At 43.9% G+C, this 21,996-nt stretch overlaps 1 protein-coding gene across 1 annotated transcript in view; it reads right to left on the bottom strand.

The window, feature by feature from the left end:
* The window catches only part of LOC311107626 (sorting nexin-25-like), an 84,022-nt gene that overhangs the window by 22,468 nt on the left and 39,558 nt on the right, over positions 1-21,996 (bottom strand). The window contains exons 7-12 of the mRNA XM_084150147.1: positions 10,899-11,089; positions 8,373-8,504; positions 7,883-8,158; positions 7,481-7,645; positions 6,816-6,947; positions 5,546-5,686 (exon numbers count right to left, since the gene is read on the bottom strand). Coding sequence (XP_084006273.1) covers positions 5,546-5,686; positions 6,816-6,947; positions 7,481-7,645; positions 7,883-8,158; positions 8,373-8,504; positions 10,899-11,089 — 1,037 coding nt within the window. The remainder of the gene's footprint in view (positions 1-5,545; positions 5,687-6,815; positions 6,948-7,480; positions 7,646-7,882; positions 8,159-8,372; positions 8,505-10,898; positions 11,090-21,996) is intronic.

Raw genomic sequence — 21,996 nt, 5'->3', positions numbered from 1 at the left:
AAAACTGCAAGAACCCTCCGGATTCCCCAATAACAGAAATACAGGCCATGTCACCCAAAAAGGCTTGTGGTCCTGATGGAATATTAAACGAAATAATAAAATACACATAGTGAAACTTTTTAACAAAGTTTTGAGTGTAGGCTATTTCCTTGACATCTGGAACCTGGGACTAATAACATATTTTTTTATGGAGACAAATTGGACCCAAACAATTATCGTGGTATTTGTGTCAACAGCAACTTAGTGAAAATATTATGTACCATCATGAACAGCAGATTACTGCACTTTCTCAGTGACCCCAATGTTCTAAGCAAAAGCCAAAATGGATTCCTACCAAATTATCGAACATCAGACCATATTTATACATTACACACCCTAATTGATAAACATGTCAATCAAAACAAAACTAAAATGTTCTCCTACTTTGTAGGTTTCCAAAAAGCATTGGATTCAATTTGGCATTTTCCTCAAATTAATTTAAAGTGGTGTTGGAGATAAACATACAGATTTATTTTCCCAAGGGCGTGGAGTAAAACAGGGGAGCAACTTGAGCTCAAGTATATTTAAAATCTATATAAATGAATTGGCCAAAAAGCTTGAGCAATCAACAGCCCGGGGCCCGGTCTCACTCTTAACGACACAGAAATAAAATGCCTCCTGTATGCAGATGACCTGGTTCTGCTGCATCACACAAAAGAGGGACTATAGCAACAATTACAAATCTGTCAGACCTGGGCACTGACAGCCAATCTCAAAATGACAAGCAACATGACATTCCAGAAAAGGTCCAGATGTCAGTTAAACCAATATACTTTTTTACTGGGCTGAGGACTCTACTCATATAGAACACACACACCTACACATATTTGGGACAAAATATGAACTTCAACCTGGCCGTGAATGAACTGAAAGACAAAGCAACGAGGGATTTCTATGCCATTGAACTATCTATTAAATTAGACATACCAATTAGGATCTGGCTCAAAATTATTCAAATCAATAATAGAACCAATTGTACTATATGGCAGTGAAGTGTGGGGTCCGCTTACAAAGCAAGAATTTGACAAATGGGACAAACACCCAATTGAAACCCAGTATGTGGAATTCTGTAAGAGCATGCTCAGAGTACATTTTTTTACATTTTAGTCATTTAGCAGACGCTCTTATCCAGAGTGACTTACAGTTAAGTGAGTGCATACATTTTTTCATACTGGCCCCCGTGGGAATCGAACCCATAACTCTGGCGTTGGAAGGGCCATGCTCTACCAACTGAGCTACAGGAGACCTGAGTACAGAGAAAAACTCCAAACAACGCATGCAGAGCAGAATTAGGCCAATTCCCTCTTCTGATTCATATCCAAAAAAGAGCCACTAAATTGTATAATCATTTAAAAACAAGTGACCCCCAACTCCTACCATTAGAAAGCCCTCAAATGCCAAGAGGTGACCATAGAGAAGAGTTCCCTCAGTCAACTGGTCCTGAGGCTAAGTTCACTAACCATTACCAACCAAACAAAACCTCAGGACAGCACTCAGAAAATCTTGCCTGAAGCAAAAAGCAAAACTAAAAATACAGTATATCACCTACTGGAAAGACACCACACAAAATCTAAGTAAACTTCAGTGATATTTGGCTCTAAACAGACAGTACATGACAGCAGACTATGTGACCACTGAGACTGATAGAAAGCTGAGAAAAACACTGACTATGTACAGACTCAGTGAGCACAGCCTGGCCATAGAAACCGGCCGTCACAGACAGATCTGGCTACCCAGAGAGGACAGGTTGTGCTCACTCTGCCCTCAGAGAGAACTCGAGACTAGGGTTGAATTTTTTCCCGGTATTTTGCAAATGTTCCATCACGAGAATAAATCACTTTTCTCCTGGGTAACCCGGTATTTCCCGCCAAAACCGGGTGTGTCATTCAAAAGCATTAAAAAGCATATAAATGTCTGGATTTGATTGGAGCTTCAATTCAAACCTGATGCTACATACAGTGGGGAAAAAAAGTATTTAGTCAGCCACCAATTGTGCAAGTTCTCCCACTTAAAAAGATGAGAGAGGCCAGTAATTTTCATCATAGGTTCACGTCAACTATGACAGACAGAATGTGGGAAAAAAATCCAGATAATCAAATTGTAGGATTTTTTATTATTTATTTGCAAATTATGGTGGAAAATAAGTATTTGGTCAACAACAAAAGTTTCTCAATACTTTTTTATATACCCTTTGTTGGCAATGACACAGGTCAAACGTTTTCTGTAAGTCTTCACAAGGTTTTCACACACTGTTGCTGGTATTTTGGCCCATTCCTCCATGCAGATCTCCTCTAGAGCAGTGATGTTTTGGGGCTGTCGCTGGGCAACACAGACTTTCAACTCCCTCCAAAGATTTTCTATGGGGTTGAGATCTGGAGACTGGCTAGGCCACTCCAGGACCTTGAAATGCTTCTTACGAAGCCACTCCTTCGTTGCCCGGGCGGTGTGTTTGGGATCATTGTCATGCTGAAAGACCCAGCCACAATTCATCTTCAATGCCCTTGCTGATGGAAGGAGGTTTTCACTCAAAATCTCACGAGACATGGCCCCATTCATTCTTTCCTTTACACGGATCAGTCATCCTGGTCCCTTTGCAGAAAAACAGCCCCAAAGCATGATGTTTCCACCCCCATGCTTCACAGTAGGTATGGTGTTCTTTGGATGCAACTCAGCATTCTTTGTCCTCCAAACACGACGAGTTGAGTTTTTACCAAAAAGTTCTATTTTGGTTTCATCTGACCATATGACATTCTCCCAATCCTCTTCTGGATCATCCAAATGCACTCTAGCAAACTTCAGACGGGCCTGGACATGTACTGGCTTAAGCAGGGGGACACGTCTTGCACTGCAGGATTTGAGTCCCTGGCGGCGTAGTGTGTTACTGTTGGTAGGCTTTGTTACTTTGGTCCCAGCTCTCTGCAGGTCATTCACTAGGTCCCCCCGTGTGGTTCTGGGATGTTTGCTCACCGTTCTTGTGATCATTTTGACCCCACGGGTGAGATCTTGCGTGGCGCCCCAGATCGAGGGAGATTATCAGTGGTCTTGTATGTCTTCCATTTCCTAATAATTGCTCCCACAGTTGATTTCTTCAAACCAAGCTGCTTACCTATTGCAGATTCAGTCTTCCCAGCCTGGTGCAGGTCTACAATTTTGTTTCTGGTGTCCTTTGACAGCTCTTTGGTCTTGGCCATAGTAGAGTTTGGAGTGTGACTGTTTGAGGTTGTGGACAGGTGTCTTTTATACTGATAACAAGTTCAAACAGGTGCCATTAATACAGGTAACGAGTGGAGGACAGAGGAGCCTCTTAAAGAAGAAGTTACAGGTCTGTGAGAGCCAGAAATCTTGCTTGTTTGTAGGTGACCAAATACTTATTTTCCACCATAATTTGCTAATAAATTCATAAAAAATCCTACAATGTGATTTTCTGGATTTTTTTTCTCTCAATTTGTCTGTCATAGTTGACGTGTACCTATGATGAAAATTACAGGCCTCTCTCATCTTTTTAAGTGGGAGAACTTGCACAATTGGTGGCTGACTAAATACTTTCTTTCCCCACTGTATATTAAATAAATAAACAACATTTAATGAGCCCAAGCCCAAAAATATATGATGTAGGCTACTGCACATTACACACGACAGAAAAACATAAAAGCCCATAGATATACAGTAGCTAGCTATATGCTAGTTCCTCAGAGCAAGGAGAAGGTCCGGCAATACTTCACTAAGGTGGGCACAAAAACACACACACACACATACATTCTGGTTGACCCATTTGCCTAAAATAGCAACTTACTGTAAGGATCAGTCTAATGCTGCGGTCATAACTTCTCGTAAATTCGTAAATACCAGCATGCGACTGGGAAAAATCCATTTCAATGTCCCTCCAACTGGTAATACTAGCGGGAAACTCGTCTATCAGTCTGAGCTCTGACTTCTCCCATGCTGAAGTCTTTATTTTAATTCTATTTTGTTGTACTTTTGACCCCTTTTTCTCCCCAATTTCGTGATATACAAATTGGTAGTTACAGTCTTGTCCCATCGCTGCAACTCCTGTACGGACTCGGGAGAGATGAAGGTCGAGAGCCATGCGTCCTCCGAAACATGACCCTGCCAAGCCGCACCAATGTGTCGGAGGAAACAATGTACACGCCACAGGAGTCGCTAGAGCGTGATGGGACAAGGGCATCCCGGCAGGCCAAACCCTCCCCTAACCCGGACGATGCTGGGCCTTTAGGTGCCTTTATGCAAACTCCAAGCAGGCTGTCATGTGCCTTTTACTGAATATTGGCTTATGTAAAATAAGGTATCTGTATTTTATTTGTAATACATTTGCAAAAAAATCTAAAAACCTGTTTTCGCTTCGTCATTATGGGGTATTGTGTGTGGATTGATGAGGGAAAAAAATTATTGAATCCATTTTAGAGTAAGGCTGTAACGTAACAAAATGTGGAAAAAGTGAAGGGGTCTGAATACTTTCAGAATGCACTGCAAATAATGTATTATAATTTACCAGTTTCTCACAGTTTATCCCGGGAAAAGGGAGTGGTTTTGGGCGGCAAATCCCAGTAAATCTTGCTAACCGGGTTCCCGCCATTCAACCCTAGTCGAGACAGAGCTAGATTTTCTCCTACACTGCCATAATAATACAGGCAACTTTCTTCCCCAAAATGTAAAACAAATACAACGAGTTTGAAACCAAAACAGAAAAGGAGAAAATCCAATATCAATTGGGAGAAAAACCCCTTTGTGCCATATTAGCAGCAACATATGTAGGTTCCTGCCACACCCGTAGGGACAGCCAGTGGAACGACCAACCAGAGCAAAAACATTGCTACCTGTGTCTTTCTCACTACTTCATTACTGTGCTCATTCATTTCTTACTGTACTGTCCTTTTAATTGTTATTACTCAGAGTATTATTTTTCGTATTATTATCTATCTGCGTCATCATTGATTGAATGTGTGTCTATATGTTTGCTTTGGCAATGTATGCGGTAACACTTTCCATGCCAATAAAGCATTTAACTGAATTGAGACAGAGACAGATACAGTGAGACAGACACAGAGAGAAAAAATGAGCGACAGCGAGCGTCAGAGAGTGACAGAGAGAGCCAGAAAGACATAGAAGAGAGAGAGAGACGGAGAAAGAAAGAGAGAGAGAGAATAGAGAAAACAAGAGGGGTTACGTTTCAGTCTCCATGTCTCGTCGATCTCCATGGCAACCGGCCAGTGGCAGCATTGTTAGGGGTGATTATCAGATGGCAGGCAGTGATATTTGAAACACACGGCTGTGACGTAACAGCGCCGGACTGCTGTATTTAAATGGCTGTTGTTGGGGGGCAAACAGAGGCTGTATCCCAAATGGAAACCTATTCCCTGTAATCCCTTCATAGCGCACCCTATGGGCCCTGGTCTAAAGTAGTGCACTATAAACGGAATAGGGTGCTATTTGGGACTCGACCAGAGAGACGGGTTAGGCAGCAGCATTGGCATGGAGGAACCTTTACCTCAGTCAGTTTCCGGTGCAGGGCCTGGAACTCTATCAGCTTCCTGGTGACGCTCCATCGGCTGTTCTTAGAGTCGTCCCCCTCCAGCAGGCTCACTGAGACGCAGTAGCACGGCATCTGTTCCCCGTTCTCCTCCACTGCCTGGTGGGGGATAGAGGGGCACAGTGGGTATCATCTTCCTTTATTTCACTGCAAAGCCCTCTTTTTTTCCCAAACAAATATTTTCCTTGATTTTTTCTACACAATCAGAGACACAACAATGCCAGAGAGTATTTGTTCATGCATGGTTAGAGTTAATGGTCAATGGTGACAGTAAGGTGAGAGCAATGTTTGAGTTTATAGTCATAGAGTACAGACACCGTATCAATGAGAGCATGGTAAGAAAACATTCCAATGAAGACAATTAATTAACTCAGATTAAAGGCCATTTGTGGAAGGGTGGCTGATTTGCTCATTGCCTTAAAGGAAAGATTCACCCATTTTGAACGTTATATCGTAGTTGTGCATCTCTGAGCGATGATGTTCTATCGATTCCTGGGGTCATTTCATGTTTTCATGTGTATCTGAGCTATTCGCCATTTAAGCAGGCAGAAATACAGCTTTGCATGATGCCTGTATTTCTGCCTGCTTGAACTGCGAATATCATGGTATATCATACTGTCCCACTGTATTTTTCTCATTTTTGACGGTATTTGATGTTTAGAATTATTATTATTATTCAGAAACATGCTTTATGGGTAGTGCATGACCCTAGGATTGCAACAAATTAATTTTAAGTGGTTTTAATGTGGGCTTTCTCCATTCTGATTGCTTTATACTTTTCAACCAAAAATAATAGCAGGACAAAACTGACAGTGAAGTAGTCCTATTTTGTAGAACATTGCATAGGAATCAACATTTTTGTAGCCTCTAACTCTGGTACTTGACCAATGGTTTTATTTGCATAGTTATTTGTTCAATTCCAGCATTTTTATCAATTTCTTCATTTCCTGCACTATTTTGTTATAATTTACACACTGTGTCACGTTTATTTTGTCGTAGTATGCCTCTATTTCGTTAGAAACAGAATAATTGTCCTCTGACTGTGCATTTCAGATTCAATTGCAGTTCTTACTGTTCAACTTCGGGAGGGCAACTTTGCCAAATAGAGACCGCACGGAATCGGCCAACTACACCATGTGTGTGTTTGACAGGACGCTGCTGCCTGGTGGTTGTTGTCGATCAGGTGTGCGTGTTTGTTTTGTGTTTAGTTTGTGTGTGTCCCACTCACCTCAGCTGTGGTGATGAGGGCCCTCCAGGAACCCAGGTTTTCACACCACCAGTCTGTGCGGGAGATGTGCAGCTGCAGGTCGCTGTGCTCTTTCTCCATGGCCCTGATCTCCTCCTTCAGCTTACACACAATCTGAGAGAAGAAAGCACACATGGCACCGCGCAGACACACACACACAGTCAAAAAATCCATCTCCCCCAGACACAGTACCAACCTGCTAGAAAAAAAGAGACAGCTGGCCTGTGTCTCATTCAAGAAAGTGGCTGTTCAGTCAATGTAATTTGTCAAGGGCTACTTGTATTAAAGGCAGGCGCAGACATCCTTTCAGGGAACATTTAATGGGTTCTTTATTAATGCCAGCACAAAGACAGAGAGAGAGGTAAAGAGTGTGCTTGGCTTGCAGGTGAATGATAGCAGCACAGTCGATGACGTGCTTTTGTATGTGTCTCACGTTCTATTAGATCGTCAAGTAGCCATAAATAGAGAGGATGCAACCTTGAGGGTATACTCGATATCAGAGTACATAAAAACACCTTATAAAACACACTGTCACACCCTCTGCAAAGCAGACAGCATGCAACATTAACACTATTCACTCCATAGAAAATCAAAAACACAATCACCATGCACTGAAACAATAGCAGCTGAGAGGTGTGGTGGGGTACCTTTTTGTCTGGCTTGGGGGCGTTTTGGATGGAGCCCAGGGCCTGGCGTTTGTACTCCAGCTTGTCGTAGAGCTGACGCAGCTTGTTGGCAGCGTAGCTGGCCTGCTCATTGATGCCTTTAGTGCCTTCGTCCAGCGCCTCTTCTCCTCCATCCATAACCTGGAGCTGTGCAGAGGGGTGGAGGTTTATAAGATGATAATAATACAACTGTGTGAAGAGCTTGACACAATGCTAATGGTCAACACTTTAACCATCTTTTTTATACTTGCAATAAGTCTGATGACTCGCATAGTAAATGTGCATCCTGTCTGTACAAATATATACGCAGGAGCGTATGCCGGCTGGCTGGTGTGTGTGTCTGTGCATGTCTGCTTCAGTGTGTGTGTCCCCTCCCCAGCTCACCCCTTCGTCCTTGTCCTCACTGCTGGACTGGGAGCTGCTGCGCTGCTCCTCTCTCCTGATGAGCCTCTCGTAGAGGTCAGAGACCAGGAACGAGGGGTAGTAGCGCTCCTTCATGGTGTCATACACATCCCACTGGATCCGGTGGAACACGTCAGTGCCCTTGTTCCCCACAAGGGTCTGCTGGATCTCCTTGTACAGGGCCTTCTCCACCGGGATCTCCCTGCTCTCCACAAAGAAGTTCTGGTAGATCTCACCCACCAGCTGGGGAACCTCATTCTGGGAAAACAACAGGAGTCAGAATGGGCTCTGGGTTTTCAGCTTTAATAGATGTGACAGACTCCGATGTGTTTCACCCAAATGTTCAATTTAGTCAAAAATGGCACTGGTCTCAAAGAGTAAAACTACCAGTCAGAGATATTTTACAAAGGATGTCAATTCTAGTCAGTAACACTGGTTTAACGTTTGCTTTTGGAGAATGTGACAACGTTACCTTGTTGGCAGTCTTGAGCATCTCCACTAGCTCCCAGAAGCTGATGAGAGCCCTCTTGTCCACTCGCTCCATGTAGACACGGAAGTGCTCCCGGAACCCCGGGTTGGACATGATCTCCTCAAACTGTAGGATCTACAGGGGACAGAACCCACCACTGGGGATTTAGATAAATGTACCTATACTGGTCCCAGTGGACAGCACCCTATTCCCTTTATAGTACACAACCTTTACACCAGGGCTAATAGGCCAATGGTCAAAAATAGTACACTATTTAGGGAATAGGGTGGCATTTGAGATGCATTAAGTGTCTGTTGGGGCTGGGGTTGGGCTGTGAATAAGCACCCTGCCAGGCAATTAATGCCATTGATTTGAAGGACAGCTAGCCAATTTAAAGGTGACAACAAAAACTAACAGAGTGGAGCGCGGCTCAGTGCGGTGAGGAGACCTGGGGTTGTTCATCACAGCCAGACACAAACCCTGTGATTGTCAAAAACATTGCGAGCTCAGCCATCGTGGGACAAATGGGCCAATGTTCCAACAGGATGGTCAGGGCGGGTGACACAGGGCTCATCCCAAATTGCACCCTATTCCCTATATAGTGCACTAATTTTGTGCACTATGTAGGGAATAGGGTGCCATTTGACAAACATCCATACTGAACTCCAGATGAATAGGGAGTGCCAGGCCCACATCCATTAAAGCCCAGTCTCACTGCAGAGGAGTCAATGTAATGTTTAACCCATAAGAGTCTAAGCCCTGTCTAAGCTGGGGGAGGGGGAGGGGGGGGGGGGTTCTACTAAGATATATGGAAATCTTTTAAGAAGGTCATACCAAGGATAATTTTGCTATTTGATTTAGAATTTTAAGACCCCTTGAAGTATAAAAAATTATTTAAAAAAATATTTGCTGAACACTTTCTTGGGCCCAACTGTTATTAGCCGATACAAACGTACTGAATAACAGATTCACTACATGGAACAACAGATAATCCCCCCCAAAAAATCAAAAGGAAGTTTGTTCCTAAGTGTCTGTCCTATAGCTGTGAGATATAAGAAAGATCAGGAAACATTAATTTTTTTACATACCCCTTATTTTTGGCACTAAACAGTTCTCTATATAAATTGTTCTAAAATAGATGTTTAAAAAAATAATCCTCATCAATCTACACACAATACCCCATACTGACAAAGCAAAAACAGTTAATGTTTGCAAATGTATTACAAATAAAAAACTGAAATATCACATTTACATAAGTATTCAGACCCTTTACTCAGTACTTTGTTGAAGCACCTTTGGCAGCGATTACAGCCTCGAGTCTTCTTGGGTATGACGCTACAAGCTTGGCACACCTGTATTTGGGGACATTCTCCATTTCTTCTCTGCAGATCCTCTCAAGTTCTGTCGGATGGGGAGCATCGCTGCACAACTATTTTCAGGTCTCTCCAGAAAGGGTGGCTATTTATTTTTAAGAATCTCAAATATAAAATACATTTTGATTTGTTTAACACTTTTTTGGTTACTACATGATTCCATATGTGTTATTTCATCGTTTTGATGTCTTCACTATTATTCTACAATGTAGAAAATAGTAAAAATAAAGAAAAACCCTTGAATGAGTAGGTGTTCTAAAACCTTTGACCGGTAGTGTAGACAGGTGTGTGCCTTCCCAAATCATGTCCAATAAATTGAATTGACCATAGGTGGACTCCAATCAAGTTGTAGAAACATCTTAAGGATGATCAATGGAAAGAGGATGCACTGGGGCTCAAATTCAAGTGTCATAGCCAAGGGTCTGAATCATTATGTAAATAAGGTATCGGTTTATTGTTTTTAATAAATTTGCAAAAAATTCTAAAAACCTGTTTTCGATTTGTCATTATGGGGTATTCTGTGTAGATTGAGGAAATGTTTAAAAATATATATATTTTAGAATAAGTCTAACGTAACAAAATGTGGAAAAAGGGAATCTGAATACTTTCCGAATGCCATTCATTTTTTCAACTGGTAATTTTTTCAACTGGTACAGGGGGACCTTCAGACGAGTGTTGTGAGGCCTGTGGGCGTCCTAGAGCAAATCGACATGTACGTGGTAGTGAGAGTCTCACCTTTCCACAGAGGGTACATATTAGTGTGTAGCCCAAACTGTTCGGACACTACAGACAGAAGTAGGCAGATCGGCTGTACCGACTTCATACGAGTCCCAAAACGCTTGTAGGTGTCATAGAGCAAAACGCAGAACACCATCGTGTTCGTGAGTCTCATCTTTCAATAGAGTGGTAATAATAGTTTGTAGGCCAAATCGTTCGGACGCTACAGACTATTTTGTGAGAAGATTTTTGGGATTCTCATGGTCTGACAAACACAGCTCTAGATCTGTCACCTTTCACCGCAGATGCGGAAGTGCGACAGAGGCGGATGCGGTGGATTGAGACTCATCCAATGCAAACAGATCTCTCTAGCTTAAATCGACGGATTTGCGTGCCTGTGCGTGTGCATGTGCATGCGTGCGAGTGTGTGTAACGTTACCCTCTGGCTCTGGGGCCCCTCTCCCTCGTCCGTGGCCCCCTCCTCCTGCTGTTCGTAGTTGGGGCCCCCCAGGAGGCGGATGCGTTTCTCACACTGCTTCTTGGCCACGGTCAGCTGGTTGATGTAGCGCTTCATGTTGCGTGCTCTGAGCAGGTCAGCCTTCATGGCTGCAGTCTCCTTCCCTTTACTGTCTGTAGGGACAAGTTGGAGTACAACTTAGTATATCAAAAATATATATAGTGGATCATTTAAATACCACCACCGATGCCACAGATACTTTAATCCAAAGATTTTATAAGTCAAATCAAGTCACCAAAGACTGGCTAGCGCCTTCGGCAATCACCAGAGAAATCAAAGGCAAAGCTGCTTCAGATAGTGATGGAGAGACAAGACGAGTTTCTTTCTCAACCTTGAAATTAGAACAATAAAACTAGCTACCTCAGAAGACAGAGAGAACAAGAGAACCCTCAGGTCTCAGACAGATGGGGGATGATGGGACATTAATCCTTCAGACAAATCGACACTCCAGCAATCTTTCAAGTTCCACAGACAACTCATGAACCTTCTACTCTCACCATGAGGTCTCTGGATGGACTAGAGGAGGGCGGACGAGAATATGTCGCATTACGTTTTGGAGGAAACGTCATCTACCTCTCTCCACACAACTTAATTTCCCCACTCTATAGAACCAACAATGTAGCGGTTCCCAAACTAGGGCTCGCGACGATATAAAAATTGGGTCGCGGGAGAATTTCCCAAATCCCCATTTTTTTTAAACACAAATATATCTATAAAAATATAGTCTGTCTCTCAAAATCATTATGTGGTTCATCTTAGAAATCGAAATGAAAATTATTGAAATATACAGTGCATTTGGAAATTATTCAGACCCCTTAACTTTTTCCACATTTTGTTACGTTACAGCCTTATTCTAAAATGGATGTAATTGGTTTTTCCCCCTCATCAATCTACACATAATACCCCATCATGTTTGTACATTTATTAAAAATAAAAACGAAATGTCAAATTTACTTAAGTATTTAGACCCTTTCCTCAGTACATTGTCGAACCACCTTTGGCAGCGATTACAACCTTGAGTCTTCTTGGGTATGACGCTACAAGCTTGGCACACCTGTATTTAGGGAGTTTCTCCCATTCTCATCTGCAGATCCTCTTAAGCTCTGTCAGGTTGGATGGGGAGCTTCGCTGCACAGCTATTTTCAGTTCTTTCCAGAGATGTTCGATCGGGTTCAAGTCTGGGCTCTGACTGGGCAACTCAAGGACATTGAGACTTGTCCCAATGCAACTCCTGCGTTGTCTTGGCTGTGTGCTTAGGGTCGTTGTCCTGTTGGAAGGTGAACCTTCGCTCCAGTCTGAGGTTCAGAGAAGGTTTTCATCAAGGATCTCTCTGTACTTTCCACTGTTAATCTTTCCCTCGATCCTGACTAGTCTCCAAGTCTCTGCCCCTGAAAAACATCCCCACTGCATGATGCTGCCAGCACCAGGCTTCATTGTATGGATGGTATTGGCCAGGTGATGAGCGGTGCCTGGTTTCCTCCAGACGTGACGCTTGGCATTCAGGCCAAAGAGTTAAATCTTGGTTTAATCAGACCAGATAATCTTGTTTCTCATGGTCTGAGAGTCCTTCAGGTGCCTTTTTGCAAACTCCAAGTGGGCTGTCATGTGCCATTTACTGAGGAGTTGCTTCCGTCTGGCCACTCTACCATAAAGGCCTGATTGGTGGAGTGCTGCAGAGATAGTTGTCCTTCTGGAAGGTTCTCCCATCTCCACAGGGGAACTCTGGCGCTCTGTCAGAGTGACCATTGGGTTCTTGGTCACATCCCTGACCAAGGCCCTTCTCCCCCGATTACTCAGATTGGCCAGCTCTAGTAAGACTCTTGGTGGTTCCAAACTTCTTCCATTTAAGAATGATGGAGGCCACTGTGTTCCTGGGGACCTTCAATGCCGCATAAATGTTTTTGTACCCTTCCCCAGATCTGTGCCTCGATACAATCCTGTCTAGGCACAGACAATTCCTCATGGCTTGATTTTTGCTCTGACATGTACTGTCAACTGTGGGACCTTATATAGACAGGTGTGTGCCTTTCCAAATCATGTCCAATCAATTGAATTTACAACAGGTGGACTCCAATCAAGTTGTAGAAACATCAAATTGAATCCATTTTAGAATAAGGCTGTAACGGAACAAAATGTGGAATAAGTGAAGGGGTCTGAATACTTCCCGAATGCGCTGTAAAATTCAACCAGAGAGTGCCCTTAGATTGTGGGAAAAGGCCACACTTGACCGTTGCACTTCAATTGTTATGAAGTCAAGTACGGCCTGTCGAGAGGTGATGTGACCAAATGCTGCAGACAACGCGGAGGGGCAGCAGGTAGCTTAGTGGTTAAGAGCATTGTGCCAGTAACCGAAAGGTCGCTGGTTTTAATCCCCGAGTCAACTAGGTGAAAAATCTGTCGATGTGCCCTTGAGCAAGGCACTTAACCTTAATTGCTCCTGTAAGTCGCTCTGGATAAGAGCGTCTGCTAAAATGACTAAAATGTAAAATGTAAATGTAAACGCATTCACGGGTCACTACGGAGGAGTTTTGGTTCCTGACTGAAAGGGAATACCCTGCAGTCTCCCTCAGAGCATTAAACCTCATGGTACCCTTCGCCAGCTCATATCTGTGTGAAGCTGGATTCAGCAGTGCTCTAGTCTGCGTAAAAACCAAATATCGATCCAGGTTGGATGTGTCAGCAGAGATGAGATGCGCACTGTTGACCACAGCCCCTGACTTTGAGAAGCTCCGACGCGACATGCATCAAGCACACCCATTAGTGGTGGTAAGATAATGGTGCTTTCAAGACACTGGGAACTCGAAAAAAAACGAGGTCAAATCTTGATCTTGATGTCAGTGAACTTCTGGTCGGAAAGTCAGAGCTTTAGAAAGAGGCCAGAGTTCCTGACTTAGAATTTCGAGTTGGATGACCATAAAAAAAAAAAATCCTTGAAAGCACGGAAGTCGGAATTTTCTGAATTCCCAGTTCCCAGTTGTTTTGAACGCGGCATTAAAACATTATGCCAGACTAATTTGCAATTGACTGTCATAGCCTCACATTAAATGTATGTGATCGTGAGTTGAGAAGACAATCAGAAACACTGTTTGAATGTTTTGCAATTGACTGCCATAGCCCCAAATAAAAAAGTCAACATTGGCTGTTAATTACATAATTTTTTCACATGGTTGGGGTCGCGAGAATTTTCAGAAATCAAAATGGGGTCATTCACGAAATAAATTGGGGAACCCATGCATGAATGTGATATTTGCTGGGAGGCAGATGTGGGAGAGACAAAGGATCAACTCAACAGCTTTTAGTTCACATTGGAGTTGTCACACTGTCTTTCTCATTCATCACATACAAATCATCCCCCTATTCATATCGCTCCATTCATTTTAGAAAAGGTGAAGACTGACAACAACTGTTGCTGTGTGAGAGATGTGTCAGTGAATGACATTTACATTAATTGCCATTAAGCTTCCGGCCTGTCAGGGTTTCCAGCCCACAGCCCAATCGCAGCTCGCTGAGAGAATATTAAAACATATTCACTGGCTAATAAAGGATCTCTGACTCATTGGACATTTCTGGTTAATTTCTCTAGGTAATCACAGTGCCGACGCCTTGGTAATTGCCTAGCAGTCAATCATAGATAGAGGAAGCACCACAGATTCAGAGACACAGATGGGGCCTTTTAGCTCTCAGTCATAGAAGCATCATCAGACTACATTGACGTCAGAGCTGTGTAATAGGCCTGGGCCTGTATGCATAAAGCATCTCAGAGTAGCAGTGCTGATCTAAAATCTGTTTTCCATTTTACTTCATACGAATAAGATTTCCATAAGCTCCGGCCGTCGGCTAAATAGACTGCTGTCTTATGTATAGTACCAGTCAAAAGTTTGGACACACCTACTCATTCAAGGATTTTTCTTTATTTGTACTATTTTCTACATTGTTGAATAATACTGAAGACATCAAAACTATGAAATCACACATATGGAATCATGTAGTAACCAAATAAAAGTGTTAAACAAATCAAAATATATGTTATACAGTGGGGAGAACAAGTATTTGATACACTGCCAATTTTGCAGGTTTTCCTACATACAAAGCATGTAGAGGTCTGTAATTTTTATCATAGGTACACTTCAACTGTGAGAGACGGAATCTAAAACAAAAATCCAGAAAATCACATTGTATGATTTTTAAGTAATTAATTTGCATTTTATTGCATGACATAAGTATTTGATCACCTACCAACCAGTAAGAATTCCGGCTCTCACAGACCTGTTAGTTTTTCTTTAAGAAGCCCTCCTGTTCTCCACTCATTACCTGTATTAACTGCACCTGTTTGAACTAGTTACCTGTCCACACACTCAATCAAACAGACTCCAACCTCTCCACAATGGCCAAGACCAGAGAGCTGTGTAAGGACATCACGGATAAAATTGTAGACCTGCACAAGGCTGGGATGGGCTACAGGACAATAGGCAAGCAGCTTGGTGAGAAGGCAACAACTGTTGGCGCAATTATTAGAAAATGGAAGAAGTTCAAGATGATGGTCAATCACCCTCGGTCTGGGGCTCCATGCAAGATCTCACCTCGTGGGGCATCAATGATCATGAGGAAGGTGAGGGATCAGCCCAGAACTACACGGCAGGACCTGGTCAATGACCTGAAGAGAGCTGGGACCAAAGTCTCAAAGAAAACCATTAGTAACACACTACGCCGTCATGGATTAAAATCCTGCAGCGCACGCAAGGTCCCCCAGCTCAAGCCAGCGCATGTCTAGGCCCATCTGAAGTTTGCCAATGAACATCTGGATGATCCAGAGGAGGAATGGGAGAAGGTCATGTGGTCTGATGAGACAAAAATAGAGCATTCTGGTCTAAACTCCACTCGCCGTGTTTGGAGGAAGAAGAAGGATGAGTACAACCCCAAGAACACCATCCCAACCGTGAAGCATGGAGGTGGAAACATTCTTTGGGGATGCTTTTCTGCAAAGGGGACAGGACGACTGCACCGTATTGAGGGGAGGATGGATGGGGCCATGTATCGCGAGATCTTGGCCAACAACCTCCTTCCCTCAGTAAGAGCATTGAAGATGGGTCGTGGCTGGGTCTTCCAGCATGACAACGACCCGAAACACACAGCCAGGGCAACTAAGGAGTGGCTTCGTAAGAAGCATCTCAAGGTCCTGGAGTGGCCTAGCCAGTCTCCAGACCTGAACCCAATAGAAAATCTTTGGAGGGAGCTGAAAGTCCGTATTGCCCAGCGACAGCCCTGAAACCTGAAGGATCTGGAGAAGGTCTATATGGAGGAGTGGGCCAAAATCCCTGCTGCAGTGTGTGCAAACCTGGTCAAGACCTACAGGAAACGTATGATCTCTGTAATTGCAAACAAAGGTTTCTGTACCAAATATTAAGTTCTGCTTTTCTGATGTATCAAATACTTATGTCATGCAATAAAATGCAAATTAATTACTTAAAAATCATACAATGTGATTTTCTGGATTTTTGTTTTAGATTCCGTTTCTCGCAGTTGAAGTGTACCTATGATAAAAATCACAGACCTCTACATGCTTTGTAAGTAGGAAATCCTACAAAATCGGCAGTGTATCAAATACTTGTTCTCCCCACTGTATGCCGATAGTGGACAACCTTGTTTTACTCCTCTTGACAGTTTAAAACTTTCTGAGAAATAGCCATTATTTACTATTTTACACCTAGGGTTACTATACATGATTTTATGTATAGAGATTCTCCAAAATTGAAATGCTCCAGGCATTTATATATAAACTCCAGTCGTACTTTATATCAACTGAATTTACCACAGGTGGACTCAAATCAAATTGTAGAAACATCAAGGATAATCAATGGAAACAGGATGCACAGAGGCTGCTGCCTCTCTAACCTGGTGGTCCCTGCACGCACCACACACCTGGAGTTCCAGGTCTCAGGCAGCCTCTGGAACTGCCGTTCTGCTGCCAACAAGGCTGCCAACAAGGCTGACTTCATCCCAGCCTATGCTACCCTCCAGTCCCTCGACTTCCTGGCGCTGACGGAAACATGGATTACCACTGAAAACACTGCTACTCCTACTGCTCTCTCCTCGTCTGACCATGTGTTCTCGCATACCCCGAGAGCATCTGGTCAGAGGGGTGGTGGCACAGGAATCCTCATCTCTCCCAAGTGGTCATTCTCAATTTTTCCCCTAACCCATCTGTCTATCTCCTCATTTGAATTCCACGCTGTCACAGTCACTAGCCCATTTAAGCTTAATATCCTTGTCATCTATCGCCCTCCAGGTTCCCTTGGAGAGTTCATCAATGAGCTTGACGCCTTGATAAGTTCCTTTCCTGAGGATGGCTCACCCCTCACAGTTTTGGGGGATTTCAACCTCCCTACGTCTACATTTGACTCATTTCTCTCTGCCTCCTTCTTTCCACTCCTCTCCTCTTTTGACCTCACCCTCTCACCGTCCCCCCCTACTCACAAGGTAGGCAATACGCTTGACTTGATCTTTACTAGATGTTGCTCTTCTACTAATCTCACTGCAACTCCCCTCCATGTCTCCGACCACTACTTTGTATCCTTTTCTCTCTCGCTCTCCTCCAACACTACTCACTCTGCCCCTACACAGATGGTAACGCGCCGCCGCAACCTTCGCTCTCTCTCTCCCACTACTCTCTCCTCTTCCATCCTATCATCTCTTCCCTCTGCTCAATCCTTCTCCCTCCAATCTCCTGATTCTGCCTCCTCAACCCTCCTCTCCTCCCTTTCTGCATCCTTTGACTCCCTGTGTCCCCTATCCTCCCGGCCGGCTCGGTCCTCCCCTCCAGCTCCGTGGCTTGATGACTCATTGCGAGCTCACAGAACAGAGCTCCGGGCAGCTGAGCGGAAATGGAAGAAAACTAAACTCCCTGCCGACCTGGCATCTTTTCACTCCCTCCTCTCTACATTTTCTTCATCTGTTTCTGCTGCTAAGGCCACTTTCTACCACTCTAAATTCCAAGCATCTACCTCTAACCCTAGGAAGCTCTTTGCCACATTCTCCTCACTGCTGAATCCTCCCCCCCACCCCCACCCCTCCTCCCTCTCTGTGGATGACTTCGTCAACCACTTTGAAAAGAAGGTTGACGACATCCAATCCTCGTTTGTTAAGTCTAATGACACTGCTGGTCCTGCTCACACTGCCCTACCCTATGCTTTGACTTCTTTCTCCCCTCTCTCTCCAGATAAAATCTTGCGACTTGTGACTGCAGGCCGCCCAACAACCTGCCCGCTTGACCCCATCCCCTCCTCTCTTCTCCAGACCATCTCCGGTGACCTTCTCCCCTACCTCACCTCGCTGATCAACTCATCCTTGACCGCTGGCTATGTCCCTTCCGTCTTCAAGAGAGCGAGAGTTGCACCCCTTCTCAAAAAACCAACACTCGATCCCACTGATGTCAACAACTACAGACCAGTATCCCTTCTTTCTTTTCTTTCCAAAACTATTGAGCGTGCCGTCTTTGGCCAACTCTCTTGCTATCTCTCTCAGAATGACCTTCTTGATCCAAACCAGTCAGGTTTCAGGACTGGTCATTCAACTGAGACTGCTCTTCTCTGTGTCACGGAGGCTCTCCGCACTGCTAAAGCTAACTCTCTCTCCTCTGCTCTTGTCCTTCTAGACCTGTCTGCTGCCTTTGATACTGTGAACCATCAGATCCTCCGCTCCACCCTCTCCGAGCTGGGCATCTCCGGCGCGGCTCACTCCTGGATTGCGTCCTACCTGACCGGTCGCTCCTACCAAGTGGCGTGGCGAGAAGCTGTCTCCGCACCACGTGCTCTCACCACTGGTGTCCCCCAGGGCTCAGTTCTAGGCCCTCTCCTTTTCTCCCTATACACCAAGTCACTTGGCTCTGTCATATCCTCACATGGCCTCTCCTATCATTGCTACGCTGACGATATACAACTAATATTCTCCTTTCCCACTTCTGATAACCAGGTGGTGAATCGCATCTCTGCATGTCCGGCAGACATATCAGTATGGATGACGGATCACCACCTCAAGCTGAACCCTGGCAAGACGGAGCTGCTCTTCCTCCCGGGGAAGGACTGCCCGTTCCATGATCTCGCCATCACGGTTGACAACTCCGTTGTGTCCTCCTCCCAGAGTGCGAAGAGCCTTGGCGTGACCCTGGACAACACCCTGTCGTTCTCCGCTAACATCAAGGCGGTGACCCGATCCTGCAGGTTCATGCTCTACAACATTCGGAGAGTACGACCCTGCCTTACACAGGAAGAGGCACAGGTCCTAATCCAGGCACTGGTAATCTCCAGTCTGGATTACTGCAACTCGCTGTTGGCTGGGCTCCCTGCCTGTGCCATTAAACCCCTACAACTCATCCAGAATGCCGCAGCCCGTCTGGTGTTCAACCTTCCCAAGTTCTCTCACGTCACCCCCCTCCTCCGCACACTCCACTGGCTTCCAGTTGAAGCTCGCATCCGTTACAAGACCATGGTGCTTGCCTATGGAGCTGTGAGGGGAACGGCACCTCCGTACCTTCAGGCTCTGATCAGTCCCTACACCCAAACGAGGGCATTGCGTTCATCCACCTCTGGCCTGCTGGCTCCCCTTCCTCTGCGGAATTATAGTTCCCGCTCAGCCCAGTTAAAACTGTTCGCTGCTCTGGCACCCCAATGGTGGAACAAGCTCCCTCACGACGCCAGGACAGCGGAGTCACTCACCACCTTCCGGAGACATTTGAAACCCCACCTCTTTAAGGAATACCTGGGATAGGATAAAGTAATCCTTCTACACCCCCCCCCCCCCCCCCCCCCCAAAAAAAATAAATAAATAAATAAATAATTGTAAAGTGGTTATCCCACTGGCTATAGGGTGAATGCACCAATTTGTAAGTCGCTCTGGATAAGAGTGTCTGCTAAATGACGTAAATGTAAATGTAATGTAAAGCTCAATTTCGAGTCTAATAGCAAATGTTCTGAATACTTAGGTAAATAAGGTATCTGTTTGTTATTTTTAATACATTTACCAACATTTCTAAAAACCTGTTTTCGCTTTGTCATTATGGGGTATTGTGTTTAGATTGATGAGGAAAACAATTAATTTAATCAATTTTAGAATAAGGCTTTAGCGTAACAAAATGTGGAAAAAGTGAAGGGGTCTGAATACTTTCCGAATGCACTGTATACACTGTATTCTAGTCAATGCCACTCCTAATATTTATAAATGCCATTATTTTACTTTGAGATGTGTGTATTGTTATTAATTATTAGATACTACAGCACTATTGGAACACAAGCATTTCACTACACCCGCAATAACATCTGCTAAATATGTGTATGTGACCAATACAATTTTATCTGATTTTATTTAAGTGTGCAGTGACCATCATTGTAGGCTCATTAACCCACATTCTTTGTTTAACATTGTTATCAGGAAATATTCCAAACGTATGGAAATCAGCCACTCCATAAGGGCGGGGAAAGTAGTGAGCTAAATAATGATGGTCCCATTTCAAGGCTTCCTTGTCTAGCTAAGATTCTCGAATCATTGGTAAATTTACAACTTTTTATCTGAGAAATGTATTTTGAACGTAAACAAATCTGGGTATAGGCCTGAGCATAGCACTATTACATTAACCACTTTAGTTTTTAATGATCTTGTCAATGCTTTAGACAGTATGTGGACACTAGTTAAAACTTCCCTTCACTGGAACTAAGGGGCCTAGCCCGAAACCATAAAAAGACCATTATTCCTCCTACACCAAACTTTACAGTTGTCACTATGCATTTGGGCAGGTAGCGTTCTCCTGACATCCGCCAAACCCAGATTTGTCCGTCAGACTGCCAGATGGTGAAGCGTGATTCTTTACTCCAGAGAACTCGTTTCCACTGCTCCAGAGTCCAATGGCGGAGAGCTTTACACCACTCCAGTCGATGTTTGCATTGCGCATGGTGATCTTACGCTTGTGTGCGGTTGCTCGGCCTTGGAAACCTATTTCATGAAGCTCCCGACAAACACTTATTGTGCTGACATTTCTTCCAGAGGCAGTTTGGAACTCGGTAGTGAGTGTTGCAACCGAGGACAGACCATTTTTTTGAACTACACGCTTCAGCACTCGCCGGTACCTTTCTGTGAGCTTATGTGGCCTACCACTTCGTGGCTGAGCCGTTGTTGCTCCTTGACCTTTCCACTTCACAATAACAGCACTTACAGTTGACCGGGGCAGCTCTAGCATGGCAGAAATTTGACTAACTTACTTTTTGGAAAGGTGGCATCCTATGACAGTGCCACATTGAAAATCACTGAGATCTTCAGAATGGCCATTCCACTGCCAATGTTTGTCTATGGAGACATGCTCGATTTTATACACTTGCCAGCAACGGGTGTGGCTGAAATAGCCGAATCCACTAATTTGAAGGGGTGCCCGCATACTTTTGTATATATAGTGTGTATGCGGAAGATACTTTTATGTATGCTATTGCCCAAACTGTTTTCTGGCTGTGTCAAAACGAGTCAGATTTTATAGCCAAGCAGGAATCCCTTACTGATTTAAAACTTGTGCTTAATACTAGCAAAACGAAACACGTTGTTTTTAAACTCTCGTAAGAATGTTTCAGATGAATTACATTTTCACTCATTAGAAGGTACTCCAATCGAACGTGTTCCCGCATATAAATACTTTGGCATTTGGATTTATATGGATTTGACGTTTTAAAAAACATATACAGTGGGGAAAAAAAGTATTTAGTCAGCCACCAATTGTGCAAGTTCTCCCACTTAAAAAGATGAGAGGCCTGTAATTGTCATCATAGGTACACGTCAACTATGACAGACAAAATGAGAAAAAAAAATCCAGAAAATCACATTGTAGGATTTTTAATGAATTTATTTGCAAATTATGGTGGAAAATAAGTATTTGGTCAATAACAAAAGTTTCTCAATACTTTGTTATATACCCTTTGTTGGCAATGACACAGGTCAAACGTTTTCTGTAAGTCTTCACAAGGTTTTCACACACTGTTGCTGGTAT

Source organism: Coregonus lavaretus, assembly GCF_964263955.1.
Source record: "Coregonus lavaretus genome assembly, chromosome: 32".
Classification (NCBI taxonomy): domain Eukaryota; kingdom Metazoa; phylum Chordata; class Actinopteri; order Salmoniformes; family Salmonidae; genus Coregonus; species Coregonus lavaretus.
The sequence above is the reverse complement of the archived record's forward strand: the minus strand, read 5'-3'. Positions and strand labels throughout refer to the sequence as shown.